A 22,137-nucleotide genomic window follows, 5' to 3' on the forward strand; every position below is an offset into this window, starting at 1 on the left:
CTTCTAGGGAACGTCTCTGTCGCTGTGGACCAAACCCCCCGTTGCACGATTTTAAACGTTATCTTCCTGCGTGTCCAACCTGAATGAGCAGAATGAGTTCCTACAAAGAAAAGATCCACCCACGGCTAAGGCCGGACTTCCCGAAGACCGCTGGGTAAAACTTTTAATTCAAAAAAGTCAAAAATCTTCAAGGTTCACAGGACAAGGAGAGATTAAGGTTTCATGTGTTTTAAGTGAAGCTGTGTGTTCAGCTGACAAGCCCAGATCTGCGCGGCGGGGGCGGAGGAGGGGCCGGGGGAGTGAGTCAGGCGGCCGCGCGGGCGGGGCGGCGGGGACCAGGGGGCCGGGCGGGGACCAGGGGGCCGGGCGGGGACCAGCGGGGCGGGCGGGCGGGGACCAGCGGGGCCGGGCGGGGACCAGCGGGGCGGGCGGGCGGGGACCAGGGGGCCGGGCGGGGACCAGCGGGGCGGGCGGGGACTAACGCGCCCGCCGCCGCCCAGAGCTCGCCGCGCCGCTCCCCGCTCACAGCCTCCGCGCCTCGCTCCACTCCGACATGGTAAGCCAGACTCTTCATCCATCTTCCTCTGAAATCGCAAGGAGAAGTCAGGGCATACTTTCCACCCGGCTTGATCTTTGATTCCTGTGTGTACGCGGCAGGGAGGAGCGCAGGAAAAAGCGGCCCGCGGGAGGGGATCGGGAAGAGAGGCGGCAGGGACCAGCCCTAACGCCCTGCCTGGGTAACAGCCCGGGGTGGCCGCGGGAGAGCCTTTGTTTCCCGGGCGAAGATAAGGGCTCGGGCTGGGCACGCGGAAGTGCGCGGCGAGCCCTGCGAGGGAGGCCGCTCGGGTCCGGCTCGGGTCCGGCTCGGGGTCCGGCTGGGCGGCGCGGGGGCGGCGGTCCCGCGGGTGCAGCCTGTGCGGGGCGCCCGCGCCACCCGGTCCGGAGCCGGGAGTCCCCCAATTACCAGGGTGGAGTTCAGGGAGCAGCCCCAGCTGTTCCTGTGGACCGGAAAGGGCGCATTTCAGAACTCTCGTCTGAGCCCTGGGAAAATCTAAGTTTTCCGTAACTAGCGGCAGAAGGCCAAGACTCGGAGACGGAAGCTGCCCGCCCAGGAGCAGAACCTCAGCCAAGAATGTGGGGCGAGCCCCGCCCAGCTAAGCCCCGCCTCCTTCCCTGCCCCCACCATCTTTTTAGGCACTCCTTGCACCACCTGTTTTCTCCTCCTAGTTCCTACCATCCCCACCTTCAATTCTCTCCCTTTTCAATTAAGCCACCAACAACATCTACTTCCTCTTTAGTGAAGGGAGGCAGCAAACTTCTGCCCAGGGACCAAATGGGGTTTCGGTTCCATCCCCAAGCTACCAATGGATTTTGCATTTTTAAATGGTTGAAAGAAAACCGAAGAAAGAATGATACTTTGTGACACGTGAAAATTATATGAAAATCAAACTTCAGCATCCACAAATCGTTTTATTGGTGCACGGCCACGCCCATTCATTTATGAGTTTTGTGTGGTTGCTGGACCGCTACAAAGGCAGAGTGACAGTCATTATGGACCACACTGGCCTAAAATATTTACCATCTAGCCGTTCACAAAACATATTTGCCAACCTCTGCTCTAGTGTGTCAATCCCCACCCACTCTTCCTCTTCTCCTTTCCACTGCAAAAAGGGACAAAGTCACATGGAAACTTGAAAAGCCAGAGCCAGCACCAACAGGCAACGAAACCTGGCATAATTGCCCTGGAGGAGGAAGGCGGATGCCACCATGGGTCCTTGGAAGGAAAAGAGAGATATTGGTTAAGAATGAGAACTGCAAAACTTGAGTCTTTTTCAAGCGTTACTTCTTTTTCACGTTCCGTTTTTTGTTTTTGTTTTTTCTTTCCTCAAATGTTGTGTTTAGTGTGCATTTCAAAAATCCTTTCATAGTACCCTTTTATCATACTGTTTCTCCTTTCTGTCATGGATCCCACCAAATACAACTCTATGGATGCAATGAGGTGTGTGCAGCGCTGGCCTCCGGGCAGGGGATCCGGTTCTCCTCACCTTTAGCCACTGTGCCACGTTGGGCAAAGCTTTCCTGTCTCTGGGCCTCCCTCCTTGGGAGCTGTCTCCAAAGACCCCTCCAGCTCTACAAATTTTGCAATTTCATTTCAGTAATTTGATAATTGTGTTTCTTTTGCTCTGGAAAATTACCTCTGGGGAGAAATGTACACGTTTTCGTTTTCTCCATGTGGCTGATAGCAAGTTTTCAAGAGGACAAAAATAGTCTAAATTACTACAGTCAAGAACAATGCTAAGGAGAAAAAAGTAAAGTAGAAGGTCACTTTGAAACTGAAAAAGCAAAGCAGTCTGAATTCCTCAAGGAAAGGGGGCAAAGGAAGCTTCTGTCAGTCTATAAAAAAATCACAAGTCCCTTTCTCCTTAGTCTGGAACCTTCTGCCCTCTCTGGTATGCCCTCCTAGCCAATCTTGTTCCTGTCATCTGACACATCAGTAAAACAGTGAGATTTTAGTCCTGATAAGAAAAGCTGTTGTGCAAACACGTCTGTTGCTAGGCTATCCTATTTTGTTTCTCCCCCAAACCCTGAACCTATCAACACTTTTCTCTCCTTAAGAAAAAGTTCCAACAATGTGATTGTGGGAAAGAATCCACCTCTGGAAGAGTTCTTTAGAACTCACCTTTGGAAGGGCTTTATGGTTCTCCAAGATGCAGTGGGTAGCGGGCACCTGGCTAGGCTGGTAAAACACCTAGAAAGGAGAAAAGAAGAAGACCGTCCGCCACACAGCCTCAGGGCTCTGATCAATCCTTAGCACCTTAATTGTGGGTCCCGAAAGCGTCTAGCTCTGAATTAAGGAAGTACATACCAAGAACAAATTAACGGCAAAGTGCTACATTGCTAAGTCACCATTCAAACAGTTCATTGTTAATGCCCTAGATAGTCTCAAAGAAAGGGTGTGGTCCTGCACGTTTTTCAGAATGTCTGCAGTTGCGCTCTTATCCACCAGGGGGAGTCCAGCAGTTCCTCACTTCTAGGGCCCAAGGTTCCCACTAGGATGGATCATGGGCACACTCAGCAGGACGGAATTTACTTGAAGACTTCTGTTGAAGGGAAAGCAGAGCCTAGCACAGGATTTGAATCTCCTGCCCCTGGTGCTACCACAGCTGTGGTCCAGCTCTGGAAATCACGGGAACTGTCTGAGCAGCAACCTGAGAATCCCCATATCAACCTTCCTGATTTGAAGTAACCAGAGAAGTTCCAACAGCCATTCCTGTGGGGACTTATGGTATCTGGAAATAGAAGGAGCAAAGGCTGAGGACTACAGAAAGGGACCTGGAGGCCGAGATTCTAGGAGTGGCTCTGCCATGCCCATTCCGTTCTCATGCTGCAATTTCCTCATGTGAAAAAGACATGGTTGCTACCCAGCTGGAGTGGCTCAGTTGGTTGAGCATGGCCCTCTACACAGAAAGGTTGCCAGTTCAATTCCCAGGCAAGGGTACATGCCTGGGTTATGGGTTTGATCCCCAGTCAGGGCACATATAGAAGGCAAATGATCAATCTTTCTCTCTTTTTCTCTCTTTCTGCCTCTCTCTAAGCATGTCCTGAGGTGAGGATTAAAAATAATAAGTAAATAAATAAAACACATGGTGGTTAACGTTCAAATATGAAAGCTGCTTTTGAATATCCAAAAAATTCTCAGCTCCCTCACTCCGTACACAGTAATAGCTATGCTTTTACTTTTCTTCTAGAAAATACATGAGTCCCAGGAAATCAGCATTGCTTTAAAAAGAACTGCCATTTAATTCACCACAGTAGTCTATATATTCTTGGAAAACAGAAAAATGTAAGATCCAGAGACAATGCTTGGTATGCACATGGATTTGTGGATGTACACTTGTACATATATTTACCCACGTTCTAAAAATATCAGTAGACCCTGTCACTCTTACTCTCATCTCGGCAGTCGACGGCTTTCAGGCTTACCCACGTGTGCCGTGCTTACTCTCACTATATTTCACCTGGAAATAACATGACGAGCTGTGGGAGGGAATCACAAAATGTGACAGTCTGTGCTTGTCCTAGGCCCCTTAGCCTCCTATAAAATGACCCAGTCTTTTAGGAAACTGCTTTGACCCAGAATGAAGAGATGAGGATGAGAATCTCTGGAGTGTTCTCTAGCATCCAATCCTTGATATGTTGTCCTTATCTGAGCCCTGAATTTTTTTTCTCCAAAGGCAAAAATGTCCAGCCCTACAGAGACTGAGCGGTGCATCGAGTCTTTGATTGCTGTTTTCCAGAGGTATGCTGGAAAGGACAGTAATGCCTTCACACTCTCCAAGACTGAGTTCCTAACCTTCATGAATACAGAACTGTCTGCCTTCACAAAGGTACTGGGCCCAGCCCTCGCTCCGCCCCCCCTCCCTCCCCCCACTACCCAGAGCATAAAACAAGACTGGCAGAATGGCCAGGAATGAAGGGCCAGCAGCAAACCCCACCCCCACACTCCTGCCTTCTTTTTATTTACTCAGGGGGCGGGGGAGTTTCCCCGTAGCAACCTAGGCTGAGCTCCTAGGTCTCAGAATGAGTTCTGAGTAAAGGATCTTTTCTCCTCCTTTTCTTCCGATACGATGCATTTTAAAGATCAAAACTATCAAATTACCTGCCATAGGGAAAACTTCCCTACCATTTGGGGAATAGAGGTTGCAAAATGGTAAATGACCTGACAGAACAGTTTTCCCATTTTATTCCTCTACCCCAAAGCCTCCAGGGCAGTCCTGGCCAACAGAGCTTTCTGCAGTGATAGAAAAAAGTTCTATATCTGCACTACCCAGTATGGTAGCCACATGTGCCTGTTGACTTTCTAAGTTAATTCATTTAAGTAGCCATATAGAACCAGTGGCTGTAAGTGTATATATGTTGGGGGCTTGGATGAGTGGAGGATGTGGCAGATAGACAGGGGCTGTATCCTGTTTTCACTTCATATCACTCGACTTTTATATAGTTTGTATATTGGAATTGCATGCAACACTTGGAAAAAGTGTTCCACTGTTTTTATAAAATTGAAAACCCCTGACTGTCGCATAAGTTACCTTGGACTAGGAGCCAGAAAATCTGGGTTCAAGTCTCAGGTCTTCTCTTTAGGCAGGTCATTTTACCTCTGTTTCTGTGTCTGAGTAGTGGGACTCCTAGAACCCCTACTCTTGTAAGAAAGTACAATATAAAGGTACCATTAATACTATCATTATTATTGTTATTATTACCTTTGCAGAACCAGAAGGACCCTGGTGTCCTTGACCGCATGATGAAGAAATTGGACGTCAACTCTGATGGGCAGCTAGATTTCCAAGAATTTCTTAATCTTATTGGTGGCTTGGCGGTAGCTTGCCATGATTCCTTTCGCAAGTCCCAGAAGCGTGTCTAAGGAGTCCTTGGAGGTGGCCTCCAGACCAGCCCCTTTCCTTCCAGCTTCCCAGTCACTATCACCTTCTCACAGACCACACAGACCCTGAGCCCAGCATACCTACCACCCCAGCAGGCCTCTCCTGGAGCAACACGGCGTGGTAATAAAGCATATTTTTTAAAATACACACTGGAGAGTCAGTACATTTGTGTCAGGGAAGGAGAAGAGTGGGAGGAATGTAAATTGGATTGATGACAGCAGTTACCGGAAGCTGCACAGTAAATAGTAGAAATACATTTTGGATATATACATAATCATGACTAATGATACCAACAGAACCATCTTTAAATTACTCAGACTGACGGAGAGATGTCACTGGTCATTACTCACTCGTTGAATATATCTGTTTACGGGCATTGACACAGCCTCTAGCGATGCAGCCAGCAAGACAAGCAAGTCCCACCTTCACTGAGCTTACCTTCTAATGGGAAAAACCAGTGAACGAATAAGCAAATAAACAAGGGACTACGAGAGTATGATAAATCCTAAGAAGGAACAATTACGAGGTGGTTTGTCACAGATTAACGGGAACTGGAGAGGGCAGTCTTCCGAGGAGATGGTACTTGTGCTGAGATCTGAAGGACAGGAAGGAGCAAACATTCGGAAAGATGGAGGAGGGCATTTCCAGAGGAACAGCAAGGGCAGAGGTCCTGGGCCGAGAGGGAGCGGGACGGGGAAGAACAGAAAGCAGGCTAACGTCAAGGTCTTTGTTTGGCTGTGGGGTAGTATCAACACTAGTTTTAATTTTTGAAGCCCTCTAGCAAAGCTGCAGGGAAAAAGCCTAGAAAGGTGCGCAGGCTGACCCAGGGTTCCAGACAACAGATTAGAGAGACAGGGAGAAGCGGGTTTAGAGGGTTAACACCCGTCCCGAAGGGGCACAATACACTGTTTACAGAGAACCTCTGATTCCTTACCCGGCTATGTGAGTTTTAACTTCTTAGTAAAAATCTCTCTGGATCACAGTTTCCTCCTTCATAAATTAATAGAATGAATCAGACCATTTCTGAGGTTTTTTTGTTTGGTTGGTTTTAGGGGGAGGGGGTTGGTTTTGAAATTCCAGAATGAAGGCTAATACCTCAGGCTATAAAGTCCCCAGATTTTTCAAGTAGAATTGTAGCTATGTCTTCTATGAGTTTTTTCATTCATTAGCAATACACGGTGGGGTGGGGGTGGGGGGCAGTTAAGACTATAGTCAGTGAAAGTTTCCATATCATTCCCTTGCTGGTACATCCTATATAAAAATAAAAAGTATTATTATCCCAAAGAACACTGAGCGGGGAAGAGATGGGAAAACAGCAGGCACCCTAAGGTCACTGGCCCAATTCCCTGTCCTACCAAGAAATCACTGGGCCTGGCTTTAAGACACCACACAGGGATCTAACCGGGAAAACTTCACTTTCGTGGCACCCTCAAGTTTTAATAAGACGTAAGATCCAGTCATTACCAAGCTTCTAAATTAAGATTCAGTTCGACAATTCTCTGCTTAAAGAGGTGGGGGAAGAGACCGCAGAGCTGACAGGGACAGAAGAGCATGGTTAAGAAGGCGGAGCTGGTGAACCACATCAGTTACTGTCATTCAACGCTGATGCTCCTCCTCAGCATGCAAAGCCTCCACATGCCTCGTATTCTGGTCAGTCTCATCCACTCCTGTGTCTTCATTTATTACGAGAGGCCAGTGACCACGCACATCTATCTCTTCGACCCGGTTCTACTCCTGAGCTTCAAAGCTGCCTCCTAGATTTTTCCACGTAAAATGATAGTTATCTTTCATGTGTTAACAAATATTTACTTACAATGTGTAAGACACTGTTCTGTGTGTCAGGCATAGGTGAATCTCTTGCCGGTGGAAATCATTTTCTTTCATGGGATTGCAAAGAAAGCATTTCCAGGGACCTGTGCACAAGAGATTGTGGTGTGGTAAGATTTATTTGGGGTGGAAATTGAAGGCTGCCCCCAGGTTCCTAATGTCTCGTCTCCATCCATCCCGCTGTGAGAAAAGTCCAATCTTGTCTTCATTAGGCCCAGAAATAGGGCCACTGTCCATACCAAAATTTAATCCATATCAAAGATTAGTCCAGTTCCCGGCTATGCCCCAGCCGGCTGGCTCTGCTGTATCCAGTACCCAGGCTCAGCTTGGAGCCTGCCTGAAGTCTGTGCCACCACCAGAGCCACACTAGGGCCACACGGTTGCTATGGCCACACGGTTGCTATGGAGAGAGAACACATGAGCAAACAGTGCCTGTGCTTGTTACCAGAAGAGAGAGAGAACTTCTGTGTTGAGCTGATTATATTGTCTCCAGTTTGGGAAGGACCAGGCACTTTTTCAAAATAATCAAGCAACTTCCTAAGCTTTGATGGGCTTGTGTTGGGCCTGCCCTCCGACCATTCCATTTCCTAGATCTTCCTGGATTCTGTGTCCCTTATTCAATCCAATTCTTTTCCCAGGCTAGACTGGCTCCTGTTGCGCATGTGCTTACCTCCCCTCATGGTCTGGGCCAGTGGACCTGGGAGATTGAAAAGCTATCCCCAGGAGGGAGGCTGTTAGTCCTCATGATCGGGCAATGCTGCTATCCTCTGTAGTGTGTGAAGCTGTAGCTTCCTAATAAAGCAGGCTTATGCTTCCTAGTTGATTATGCTTAATAATGTCTGAGTTTCTTTACTCCTTTGATTAAAAGTTAGCTCCCTACACTAACAAATCAATAAGGAAGAGAATTTTCTTGTCCTCAAGAAGCTTGCATTCTCAGGTTCATCATATCCCACATTTGAACCTGCCATCCTCCCAAACCCGCAGCCTGTTCCTCCTCCATTCTTCCCCATCTCAGGAATTGGCGCCTCAATGCACGTAGTTGCCCCACTCCAAAGACATGAAAATCATCATTGACTCCTTCCCCTCTCTCCTCACATGCAACCAAATCCCCAAGTTCATCTGATTCGCCACTCAGATATCCCTGAGTTCATCCCCAGCCTTCCCTTGACCCCGGCCATCACCACCTCTCATCTGGATACGGCAGCAGCTTCCTAATTGGCCACACTCCTCTAACTTTGCCTCTCTCCAGTCCTTTCTCCTTTCTGAAGCCTCTGATCTGGTTGTTGTCCAGCTTAAAGACCTTAATGGGATCCCCAGTGATCTGTACATGGTAAGTCAGGCACAATGCACCCCCACTTCACTCACCACATCAACTGACCTCCCCTCCCTGCCCTCACACATGCACCCTTAAATTCCAGCCATACTGAGCTTGCTTAGTTCCCTCAACACACTGAGCTTCTCTCACCTCCTGGGCTGAGCTCTGCCCAGAGCACTGGCCTGCCTTCACCATAATGTACATTCCCACTTACCTTCCATCTCAGCATAGATGGTTTGTTCTCCAGGAAACCTTGCTCAGTTTCTTTGCGGGGATGATGTATCCCTCCCTTCTGCTATCATGCCCTGTACCTCCCCTTCCATAGCACTTACACTGATTGGTTGTCTATACACTGTGCATTTTCTCTGGGCAAACTTCTCCAAACTCATGGCTTTGATCTATATGTTCATGACTTAACATTTCTACATCCCCAGCCCAAATCTCTTTCCAGAATTCTCAACTCATCTATTTAATCTAACATCTCTACCTAGCTGTCCATAGCTAGGATTCTTCTTGCTGCGGGTGATTTAAAAAAATTCTACTTACATTGTTTTAAGCAAAGCAGAAATTTATTGACCTGTGTAACTGAAGAGTTGAGATAGCATTAGCTTTAGCACAGCTATTGGAGCTGGTGCCTTTCTCTGAATTCCTTGTCTCTGTTTTTGCAATGTTGGCTCCATTCTCAGGTCCCTTCCTGTGAGCTTGAGATGGCTACCAGCATTTTTAGGGCTACATCCTCTCATATGAGAATTCACAGACAGGTGTGAAAGCAATTGCCTTTACTCCAGAATTCTCAACAAAGTACTGAGATTCCCTCTGTTAGGAGCTTAGATCACATGATCACCCCAGGCCAATCAATGGGTCTGAAGGTATGCAGTGCACTGCTTAACATAGGCCTGGGTATGTACTTGACTCTTAGAACTGGGGTGGACCCTTATTCAAACTTCGAGAACCAATGTTGGGGAGAATAGATTAGGTGTGAGAAACGGATGCTGCAAAAACAAAGAACTAACACATTTTAAACTGGACTCTACATCTTTCCCCCAGAATAGATGAAATGCCTCCTCTATTTCATTCCTGGTATCAGTGAATTGCATCGTCAAGCACTCAAATGTCCAATTCAGGAACCTGGGGATGATCCTAGATTTCTCTTTCTCATGAAAACATCCAAAAACCACACCTTGGGTTTTGTCTCTTGCAAACTCATCCCCTCCTTTCCACCCTTGTCGCTTTATTTCAGACTCTCTTTTAACTGACCTGTTTAACCATGTCTCCATTTCCTCTATTAAAAAATCTGTGCCCAGAGAACCACAAATGCCCAAAGCTAAGAGAGAATTCTGCTGTGGCCCCATCAGTGGAATCATGTGTTCACTAAGATGTATTTGTGGTTGCTCTCAAACCTGCTCATACCAGTTGTACTTGATCTTGTTACCTGCAGTTTAATTAAGTAGTTCATAAACCAATAAAATATGAATGCAGAAAGACAGTTATTGTCTTTATGAAAGCCAAATTAAATTATTCTCAAAGACTTGACTAAAGAAATTCACTGAAGATCACTGTAACTTATGTAGGTGTAGCTGAGATAACTATAAACAAATGGGGGAAAGTCATAAATATCTAGAAGCAGCTTTCACTCAGATTGCCTCACAAGTACCTTTAAATTCTCCAAGTAACAAAAGTAATTGAAGTCATTATAAATGTGATTTATTCAAGAAAGGTAGTATAGCCCAGCTGGTGTGGCTCAGTGATTGAGCGTGGACCTATGTACCAACAGGTTGCCAGTTCAATTCCCAGTCAGGACACATGCCCAGGCTGTGGGCCAAATCTCCAGTGTGGGAAGTGCAGGAGGCGCCCAACTGATGTTCTCTCTCATCAATGTTTCTATTTCTATCTCTCTCTCCCTCTCCCTTCCTCTCTCTCTAAAACAGATCAATAAAGAAAAAAAATTTTTTAAAGAAAGGTAGTATAGCAAAATATTGGTAAATGTGCATGTGTTAAGTTAGGGTAAATATGTGAAATATTATTATAATTTTTATGAATACCCATTTCAATGGGTTTTTTTTTTAAACCAGCCAACTACAGGTCCCTACCCTTCAGAAAAGACAACCGCTACCATTTTGCAATCAGCTCTCTTACTCTTCTCCCTGCCCCAATTTGACTTCTTCCACTCCTTTCTTCACCCTGTGACAAAAGAATTTTTAAAGGCAAACTTGATGGTGTCGCTTCCATAGTTAAAACCAGGCATTTGTTCCTCTTAACCTGCAGGATGGAATCTATACTAGTCTTGGGGCACTCAAGGGTCTTTGTGGTCCCTGGCCTCATCTTCAGCCTCATTTCCTGCTCTCACTCTGACTGCTTCTTCTCTCTACCCAAACACTCCTGAACTGATAGCGAAGTGTTGTGACTCTGTGCCTTCATAATCTCTTCCTGTTGTTCTGAAAGCCCTTTGTCCCCTTTCTACCTCTTCCTACCTGCTCTATAGAGCAGCACAAGTGTCCGCTCCCCCAAGAAGCCTTCCCTACAGCTTCCTTCCCTCCCCACCACCCAAGACTGGTTTTAATGTTTTTATTCCATGCTTCCACCCTGTTCTTCTCTCTATCATAGCACTTATCAATGTATCATAATGGTATTTTTCTTGTCTTCCCCAATTTGACTTTGAACTCAAGAACAGAGACCTAGTTAAATGTATCGTTGTATCACTAGTACTTAATGTGGTGCTCAGCATATAGTGGGTCTGAAAAAATAGATAACGCTATGAAATCAGACTTAGAGCACTGTGCATATCAGTCAGGGCCCCCACAGGAAGCACATGTACACTCACTATGGTCACTGAAGAAAATTTGATAAAGTGGTTATTATATTCCAAAATGGTGGCAGATTAAGTGGAAGCTACTTCAGTACCTACTCCCAGGACCAAACTAAAATTACAACTAAAATATAGAAAAATCATCCTGAATAGCTAACTGAGGACTAGCTGGAAAGAACACGTATAACCAATGGCATAAAGGGGATCCCAAATCAAAACTGGTAGGAAGTGCAGAGGTGCCAGAGGACTGGCTGGGCTCCCACAACAGCTGAAGTTAGGCTGGGGTCTAAACCCCAATTGGACTCCCCAGCCCAGAGTAACAGAACCAGGAAAGGTGCCCACATAACACCTAGCTGTGAAAAGCACCAGAGGTTCTGTCCAGCAGGGAGACATGGCTAGAAACACAGGCACCCTCCTAAAGGGCCAACGCACTGAATTTTGTTTGCAGCCACTCACCCTGGGCTCCAGCAGAGGGAAAGCAGAGTGGATTAGAGCTACATGAGGTAAGGCTGGGATTGGTGGCTCTGGGGACCGAGCTGGGAAGGCAGCTTCCAGGATACCTGTGCTTAGTCATTCACACATCCTGCAAAAACCATCTTTCTCAGGCAAAGTTTTCCTATCAAAGCAACTTTATCCCAAGGGGAAGCAATTGCCCCACCAATTGGAAATTTTCCCACCCTGTAGAGTTTACACCTGGCTGAGGACTATAATCTGAGGCTCATTAAGTGACTGAGATGAACAGTCAGCCTGTAGGCAGAGGTGGATCTCTGGATGCTTTGAGTCTTTTCTTGACCTGCTCCTCTGCTCCAGGCTAGTAAAACCAGACCTTGGTGTTCAGTACTCAGTAGAGGGAGTGCCAATCTTCAGATCACTCCTAAGAGGCCCAAAACCAACAAACCCAGTGGCCAACTTCAGTCAATAACAGAGCAGGTCCCAATAAGCTCCCCAAGCAATATATCCACAGGAAGATTTTGGCAGGCTCCAAACACCACTGAGGTGATTTTTGCTTTATGTGATAAGCACTTCACAAAAGCTTGTATGCTGTATTGAGGGTTCAGCATTATGGTCAGTCAGCCTGGGGGTTAAGCCCATGTACCAATGGGCAAATAGTAATCAAGACTTCTTTAAAACAGGAAGGCCCACACAAAGTACACAGGGGGCATTATTAGAGCACCCAAGTCTGGTTACCAGGGAAACTGTGCCACTGGGTCCCACAGGTCACATACTACATTAAACTACCCTACCTAAACTGGGAGTGGTAGCAGATCTACCTAATACATAGAAACAAACCCAAACAGGCAGCCAAAATGGGGAAACAAAGAAACAAGCCCAAGTGAAAGAACAAGAGAATTCTCCAGAAAAGCTAAATGAAATGGAGAATAAGCAATTTATCAAATATGGAGTTCAGAGTAATGATTATAAGGATGCTCAACAGTGTATATATACACACACACACTATAAAAACCAACCAGTCAGAAATGAAGAATGACATAGGAGAAATAGAGAATGCACTGGAATGAATAAACAGCAGATGAGAGGAAGCCAAGGATCAGATCAACGAATTAGAAGACACAGTAGAAAATAATCACTCAGTCAGAGAACCAAAAAGAAAAAACAATTAAAAAACAGGAGGACAGTTTAAGAGAGCTGTGGGACAATATGAAATATAACAATATCCACATCATAGGAGTACCAGAAGAAGAAAGTGAACAAGGGTTACAAAACCTTATTGAAGAAATAATGGCAGAAAACTTCCCTAACTTGGTGGAAGAAAAAGTCACACAAGTTCAGGAAGCACAGTCCCAAGCAAGAAGAACCCAAAAAGGCCCACGCCAAGACACATCATAACTAAAATGCCCAAAATTAAAGACAAAGAGAGAATGAATCTTAAAGGCAGCAAAAGAAAAGCAATATGTTACCTACAAAGAAGCTCCCATAAGGCTTTCAGCTGATTTCTCAACAGAAACATTACAGGCCAGAAGGGAATGGAATGAAGTATTCAAGGTAGTGAAAAGCAAGGAAGTATTCAAGGTAGTGAAAAGCAAGGATCTGAAACCAAGACTACTCTATACAGCTGGTTCTTTGGAAAGATAAACAAGATTGATGAACCTTTAGCCAGACACACCAAGAAACAGAGAGAGGACCCAAATAAACAAAATCAGAAATCAAAGAGGAGAAGTAACAACTGACACCACAGAAATACAAAGGATTGTTAGAAAATACTATGAACAATTATAAGGCACTAAATTGGACAATGTAGGCAAAATGGACAAATTCCTAGAATCAAACAGTCTTCCAAAACTCAACCAGGAAAAGTCAGAAAACCTGAACAGAGCAATAACAACTAAGGAAATTGAAGCTGTAACCAACAAAATTACAGCAAACAAAAACCCAGGTCTGGATGGCTTCGTAGGAGAGTTTAACTGAACATTCAAAGAACTAACACCTATTCTCCTCAAATTATTCCAAAAAATTCATGAGGAAGGAAGACTTCCAAGTTCTTTTTATGAGGCCAGCATAATCCTAATTCCAAAACTATATAAAGACTCTTCAAAAAAAGAAAATTACAGTCCAACATTGCTAATGAACATAGATGCCAAAACCCTCAACATATTATCAAATTTGGTCCAGCAACATATTAAAAAAATATTCACCACAACCAAGTGGGATTTATCCCAGGGATGCAAGGCTGGTACAATATTTGCAAATCAATAAATGTGATACACCACATAAACAAAATAAAAGATAAAAATTATATGATTATATCAATAGATGCTAAAAAAGCATTTGACAAAATCTAGCACCTATTTCTGATAAAATGCTCAGCAAAGTAGGAATAAAGAGATCATATCTCAACATAATAAAGGCCATATATGAAAAACCTACATCATACTCAATGGACAAAAACTAAAGTCATTTCCCTTAAGAACAGGAACAAGACAGAGATGTCCACTTTTGCCACTCTTTTTTTTTTAAATCCTCACCTGAAGACATTTTTGCATTTATCTTCAGAAAGAGCTGGAGGGTGAGAGGGGGGAAGAGAGAGAGAGAAATATCACTGTGAGAGAGACACATCAACTGGCTGCTACCCACATGACCCCAACTGAGGCGGGGACAAACTGCAACTGAGGTACATGCCCTTAGTGGGAATCAAACCCAGGACTCTCTGGTTTTCAGGCCAACATGCTAACTGTTGAGCCAAACCAGCCAGGGCACTTTTGCCACTGTTATTCAACATAGTGCTGGAAGTCTTAGCCACAGCAATCAAACAAGTAGAAAAAATAAAAGGCATCCATATTGGAAAGATGGAAGAGAAACTGTCATCATTCGCAGATGATATGATATTATACATAGAAAACCCTAAAGACTCCATCAAAAAACTATTAGATTTAATAAAAAAGCAAGATCTCTTACCATTTGATACAGCATGGAGAGACCTGGAGAGTATTATGCTAAGAGAAATAAGCCAGTCAGAGAAAAACAAGTATCACGTGATCTCACTTATTTGTGGAATCTAATGAACAAAATAGATCCAGAGGCATGGAAGTAGGGAACAGAATGACAAACCTCAGAGGGAAGGGTGGGGGGTAGGGGGTGGGAAAAGATAAATATAAGAATTTAAATGCACATATGCATAACCAATAGACACAGACAATAGTGCAGTGAAGGCAGCTGGGTGAGAGTGAGGAGGATGGGGTCAAAAGGGGGGTGGAGGGGGGACATCTGTAATACTTTCAACAATAAAATAAATTTTTGAAATAAAGAAGCTATTAGAGATCTTTAAGTCTTTTTATTCTTAAAATCAAACTTTTATTGCAAAAAAAAAAAAAAGAGGCTATTACAAAGGTTTGGGCAAGGATAACAGAAATAAAAAAATGGACATTAGATCACCAGGGACAAGCAAAATTAGGAAATTGTTAGCACGGCTAGGCTTTACTGGGAAAAGCAAGGGAGCAGTTATTGGAGGCCAGAAAGAGCCATAGGCAAGGGAGAGGAGTCTCTCACAGAAGCTATATGGTCTTGGGAATAGAAATGCAGCCACTGTCAGACCACAGAAGGTAGAAGGAAGCCAGGGAATAAATACTGATTTCTCTCTCTTCTCACCTTCTGATCTCCTGCAAATGCTTCCCATAGGCCAACCCAGCTGGAAAGCTGAGCAGGACAAAGTATAGAAAGTAGATCTCGGGTGATCCAAAGGTTTGTTTGAGGGTGGGGAGGAATAAACTTGGAGCTGTGGGCACAAAGGCCCTTCCCTCCTTCCTGTGATCTTCAGCTGGTGGGCTTGTTGCTCACTGGAGTGGCTGCTGGGGGTAACAGCCTGGCTCTGGCATCCAGCATTCACGTCATTGAAGGCGTCATTGCTATGGGAGTCTTCCTTGTCATTGAGGTGGCAGGACTGGTAGGTGCTGTCAATCACCACCAAATACTGCTCTTCTTTTACATGATCATCTCTGATTTAGTCTTTGTCTTTCAGTTTGGAATATCTTGCTCGTGTCTGGCTCTTAACTGAAGCAAACAGACAGATGTCATCAAGCTTCTTGGTGGGTCATGAGCACTAAGAGTAGTATGAAATGGAAAGAAGTTTTTATTGTTGTAGCTTATTCAACCTCACAATCCTGTATCAACAAGATTCTGCTTTTTGCACTACAATCTACAAGAGCTGGAGCCCCACATGCCAGACGTGTGGAGAAATACGTATTAAGCATTTAATTGAAACTTTGAAAATCCTGGAGAGTGTTGGACTCTTTAGCTTTACAGAGATCCCTGGCGTCTGCCTACCAATGAGATTTCTGAATCAGAAGGATTCTCAAGCCAACCCCAGTGCCTTTCTATGAGACTTTAGATCCTTCTGACTTCTTTCCTGCTCTCCCTAAGCCTTTTCTTCCTCCCTTAGGAAAAACCCAAAATCAATAGCCCTTTCTGTTTGAGAAAAAGGGAAGGCCCTTGCCATCCCCTAAAGTTAAATGAATAGCCAAGTCCTCTGCCTTGACATGTTTTAGTGGGAGCAAGATTTTAAGACATAAAGAAAAATTTCCCCTTTTTTTTTTCTGAGTGGATATGGGAAGCCCCTGGGCATGCAGGCAGTGGGATGGGGGCTGGAGTCATTCCTGATTCTGTCTCCCCTCTTCTCCTTTCCATGTGCTGGACCACCTCAACACATCCTGGCCTGGCTCCAAGGAGGAAATCAGGGACGGAACCAGGGAGAAAACCACCAAGAACTCTTTCTTGTAACAAGCAAGACCCAAAGCCATCTAAACTCCATATTCAAGAAGCAAATTAAATGCCTGTCTTCTCTTGACAGTTGAGGGGCTCCACTGACTATGTAGGCCCTGTGACCTAAGCAACATTTTTAAGATTCTGCAAAGAAGTCGATCTTCCAAATGTTTTTTCCAAATCCCTGAATGGCAAAGCCAATCAAAGGAAGAAACATTAGAAGTCGAAAAAAAGAAGAAGAAAGAAAGAAAGTGGATATGGAGAGACAAAGAATATCCAGCACATCGCAGAAAGGTGGGATAGGTATTTTCCTACCACACAGTTATTCCTGCTGCAGAGAATAAAGTGCCAACACTAATGTAGGTAGACTTTTTTTAGTATATATTCTTAATTTATTGAATATTTTTATTGTGATTAAATATACTGAACATTAAATTTTAACCATTTTTAACTATTTAGTTCAGAAGCATTTAGTAGATTCACACTGTTGTATAGCCATCACCATTATTCATCTCCAGAACTTTTTCATTTTCCCCAACTGAAACTCAAGAACCATTAAACAAGAACTCCTCATTTCACCCTTCTCCCATTTCTGGGAACCACATTCTACTTTCTTTTTTTTTTTATAAATTTTTTATTTATTTTTTTTGTTACAGATATTTTACCTTTTTTACCCCATTGGCACCCCCCACCCCACCCCACCTCCGCCCCGTCCCCGGCTTAGTTGTCCATGTCCATTAGTCATGCATACATGCATATAAGTTCTGTGGTTTATCTCTTCCCACCCCCCTACCCCCACCACCCCCTCTTCTGAGGGATGTCAGTCTGTGCCCTACTTCCATGTTTCTGGGTCTACTGTATTCCTCAGACTGTAATGTTCACTATATAAGTGAGATCATGTGGTATTTGTCTTTTTCTGCTTGGCTTCTTTCACTTAGGATAATACTTTCCAGATCCCTCCATGTCGTCTCAAAGGATAAGAGATCTTTCTTTCTTACAACTGCATAGCACTCCATTGTGTATATGTACCACAGCTTTTTATCTATTCATCTACTGATGGACACTTGGGCTGTTTCCAGATCTTAGCTATTGTAAATAGTGCTGCTATGAACATGGGGGTACATATATTCTTCCTGATTGGTGTTTCAGGCTTCTTAGGGTATATTCCTAGCAGTGGGATCACTGGCTCAAATGGAAGTTCAATTTTTAATTTTTTGAGGTAACACCATATTGTTTTCCGTAGTGGCTGCACCAGTCTGCATTCCCACCAGCAGTGTATTAGAGTCCCCTTTTCTCCACACCCTCGCCAACACTTGTTGTTTGATGATTTGTTGATGGCGGCCATTCTGACAGGTGTGAGGTGATACCTCATTGTTGTTTTAATTTGCATCTCTCTGATGATTAGTGATGTTGAGCATTTCTTCATATTTCTTTTGGCCATTTGTATGTCCTGTTTGGAGAGGTGTCTATTCAGCTCCTCTGCCCATTTTTTAATTGGGTTCTTTGTCTTCCTTCTGTTGAGTTGTATGAGCACTCTATATATAGTGGAAATTAACCCCTTATCTGATACATCATTGGCAATGATGTTCTCCCATACAGTGGGTTGCCTTTCCATTTTGATGATTGTTTCTTTTGCTGTGCAGAAGCTTTTTAGTTTGATGTAGTCCCATGTGTTCATTTTTTCCTTTGTTTCTGTTGCCTTAGGTGATGTATCAGTGAAAATTCTGCTCCGTATGATGTCCGAAATTTTGTTGCCTACATTTTCTTCTGGAATTTTTATGGATTCACAGGTCACATTTAAGTCTTTTATCCATTTTGAGTTTATTTTGTGTATGGTGTAAGTTGATGGTCTAGTTTCATTTTTTTGCATGTAGCTGTCCAATTTTCCCAACACCATTTATTAAAGAGGCTGTCTTTACTCCACTGTATGCTCTTGCCACCTTTGTCAAATATTAATTGAGCATATTGCCTTGGGTCCATTTCTGGGTTTTCAGTTCTGTTCCACTGGTCTATATGCCTGTTCTTGTGCCAGTACCAGGCTGTTTTGGTTACAGTCGCTTTGTAGTATAATCTGATATCTGGTATTGTGATCCCACCTACTTTGTTCTTTTTTTCCAAGATTTCTGTGGCTATTTGGGGTCTTTTTTGGTTCCATATGAACTTTTGAAGTATTTGTTCTAGTTCTATGAAATATGTCATTGGTATTTTGATGGGGATTGCATTGAATCTATAGATTGCTTTGGGTAGTATGGACATTTTAATGATGTTAATTCTTCCAATCCATGAACAGGGTATGTGCTTCCACTTTTTTATATCTTTCTCTATTTCTTTTTTCAATGACCTGTAGTTTTCTGCAAATAGGTCCTTTACTTCTTTGGTTAAGTTTATTCCTAGGTATCGTAATTTTTTTGGCGCGATGGTAAATGGGATTGTTTTTTCAGTTTCTCTTTCTGTGAGTTCATCATTGGTGTACAAGAATGCCGTCGATTTCTTGACGTTAATTTTGTATCCTGCTACTTTGCCAAATTCATTTATTAAGTCTAGTAGATTTTTTATGGAGTCTTTATGGTTTTCTATGTATAATATCATGTCATCTGCAAATAATGACAGCTTCACTTCCTCCTTTCCAATTTGGATCCCTTTTATTTTTTCCTCATGTCTGATTGCTGTGGCTAAGACTTCCAGTACAATGTTAAATAGGAGTGGCGAAAGTGGACATCCCTTTCTTGTTCCTGTTCTTTTTTTTTTTTTTTTTTTTTATCCTCACCCGAGGACATTTATTTCCATTTTTTGTTCAGATAGAGTGGGAGGGAGAGAGAGGAAGAGAGAGGAGAGAGAAACATCGACGTGAAGGGACACATCGAGTGGCCGCCACCCGCACGACCAACCAGGGCCGGGGACAAACTGCAACCAAGGCACGTGCCCTCAGCGGGAACCGAACCCGGGTCTCCCTGCACTGAAGGCCGACGCTCCAACCGCTGAGCCAAACCGGCCAGGGCTTGTTCCTGTTCTTAATGGAAATGTTTTTAGTTTCTGTCCATTGAGTATGATGTTGGCTGTAGGTCTTTCATATATGGCCTTTATTATGTCGAGATATGATCCCTCTATTCCTACATTGCTGAGCGTTTTTATCAGAAATGGATGCTGGATTTTGTCGAATGCTTTTTCAGCATCTATTGATATGATCATGTGGTTTTTATTCTTCATTTTGTTGATGTGGTGTATCACGTTTATTGATTTGCGAATATTGTACCAGCCTTGCATCCCTGGAATGAATCCCACTTGGTCATGGTGAATCATTTTTTTGATGTATTTCTGGATCTGATTTGCTAATATTTTGTTCAGGATTTTGGCATCTATGTTCATCAGGGATATTGGCCTGTAGTTTTCTTTTTTCGTAGTGTCTTTTTCTGGTTTTGGAATTAGAATTATGCTGGCCTCATAGAACGTGTTTGGAAGTCTTCCTTCTTCTTGAATTTTTTGAAATAGTTTGAGGAGAATGGGTGTTAGTTCTTTTTTGAATGTTCGGTAAAACTCCCCCGTGAAGCCATCTGGGCCTGGGCTTTTGTTTGCTGGGAGATTCTTGATTACCTCTTCAATTTCCTTAGTTGTTATTGGTCTGTTCAAGTTTTCTATCTCTTCCGGGAATAGTTTTGGGAGACTGTGTGTTTCTAGAAATTTGTCCATTTCACTTAGATTGTCGAATTTGTTGCCATATAGTTGTTCATAGTAGTTGTTAACAATCTTTTGTATTTCCGTGGTGTTGGTTGTTACTTCTCCTCTTTCATTTCTGATTTTGTGTATTTGGGTTCTCTCTCTTTGTTTCTTGGTGAGTCTAGCTAAGGGTCCATCAGTCTTGTTTATCTTTTCGAAAAACCAGCTCTTTGTTTCATTGATCCTTTGAATTGTTTTTTTGGTCTCTATGTCATTTATTTCTGCTCTGATCTTTACTATTTCCTTCCTTCTACTTGCTCTGGGGTTTTCTTTTTGTTTGCTTTCTAATCCTTTAAGTTGTGAGGTTAGACAGTCAATTAAAAATTTTTCTTGTTTTTTGAGGTAGGCCTATAGTGCTATGAACTTCCCTCTCGGAACTGCTTTCGCTGCATCCCACAGATTCTGTGTTGTTGTGTGTTCATTTTCACTGGTTTCCAGGAAGTTTTTAATTTCTTCCTTTATGGCCTCGGTGACCCATTCATTGTTTAATAACATGCTATTTAGCCTCCATGTGTTAAAATGACTTTGCATGTTCTTGTTGCATTTGATTTCTAGTTTCATGCCATTGTGATCTGAGAAGATGCTTGATATTATTTCAATCTTCTTGAACTTGTAGAGATTTAGTTTGTGTCCTATCATGTGGTCTATCTTTGAGAATGTCCCATGTGCACTTGAGAAGAATATGTATTCTGTAGTTTTGGGGTGTAATTCTCTGTAGATATCTATTAAATCCATTTGGTCTAGTGCTTCATTTAGAGTCTCTGTTTCCTTGCTAATTTTTTGCCTAGAGGATCTATCCAGTGCTGTCAACGGGGTGTTGAAGTCCCCTGCTATGATTGTATTGTTGTCGATTTCTCCTTGGAAGTCCTCCAGAAGATTTTTAATGTATTTTGGTGCTCCTATATTGGGTGCATATATGTTTATCAAGGTTATATCTTCCTGTTGGATAGATCCTTTCAATATTATATAGTGGCCTTCTTTGTCTCTAGTTATGGTCTTCATTTTGAAATCTATTTTATCAGATATGAGAATTGCTACCCCAGCTTTTTTTCGCTTTCCATTTGCTTGGAAAATATTTTTCCATCCCTTCACTTTCAACCTATGTGAGTCTTTTGTTGAGAGGTGGGTCTCTTGTAAACAACATATAGATGAGTCATGCTTTCTTATCCAATCAGCTACTCTGTGTCTTTTTATGGGAGCATTCAATCCATTTACGTTTAAGGTGATTATTGATATGTACTTATTTATTGCCATTTTTGTTTAGTGTGGTTCTATTTTTCTTCCCATTTCTACTGCTAATTACAGCAGTCCTTTTAACATTTCTTGCAGTGCTGGTTTGGTGCTAATGTATTCCCTTAGCCTTTTTTTGTCTGGGAAGCTCTTTATTTGATCTTCTATTTTGAATGATAGCCTTGCTGGGTAGAGTAGTCTTGGATTCAGATTCTTGTTTTTCATGACTTTGATTACTTCATGCCATTCCCTTCTGGCCTGTAGTGTTTCTTGTGAGAAGTCAGCTGAGAGCCTTCTGGGGTTCCCTTTGTAGGTAACCTGTTGCTTATCTCTTGCTGCTTTTAGGATTCTCTCTTTGTCTTTAATTTGTGGCATTTTAATTACTATGTGTCTTGGTGTGGGCCTGTTTGGGTTCTTCTTACTTGGGATTCTGTGCTTCTTGAACTTGAATGCCTTCTTCCTTCACCAAATTAGGGAAGTTTTCTGTCACTATTTTTTTGAATATATTCTCTATCCCTTGCTCATTTTCTTCTTCTTCGGGGACTCCTATGATGCGAATATTATTGCGTTTCCAGTTGTCCCATAGTTCT

At 43.3% G+C, this 22,137-nt stretch overlaps 1 protein-coding gene and 1 pseudogene across 1 annotated transcript; both read left to right on the forward strand.

Annotated features, from left to right (window-relative positions):
- Nucleotides 1-498: 498 nt before the first annotated feature.
- On the forward strand, nucleotides 499-5,588 carry S100A11 (S100 calcium binding protein A11). Its single transcript, XM_036273442.1, has 3 exons — nucleotides 499-556; nucleotides 4,236-4,388; nucleotides 5,270-5,588. The coding sequence occupies exons 1-3, from the start codon at nucleotides 554-556 to the stop codon at nucleotides 5,420-5,422; spliced, it is 309 nt and encodes a 102-aa protein (XP_036129335.1). The 5' UTR covers nucleotides 499-553; the 3' UTR covers nucleotides 5,423-5,588.
- Nucleotides 5,589-5,936: 348 nt separating this feature from the next.
- On the forward strand, nucleotides 5,937-16,224 carry LOC118637681 (annotated as a pseudogene).
- Nucleotides 16,225-22,137: the final 5,913 nt, after the last annotated feature.

This window comes from Molossus molossus, unplaced genomic scaffold (assembly GCF_014108415.1).
Source record: "Molossus molossus isolate mMolMol1 unplaced genomic scaffold, mMolMol1.p scaffold_m16_p_20, whole genome shotgun sequence".
Lineage (NCBI taxonomy): Eukaryota > Metazoa > Chordata > Mammalia > Chiroptera > Molossidae > Molossus > Molossus molossus.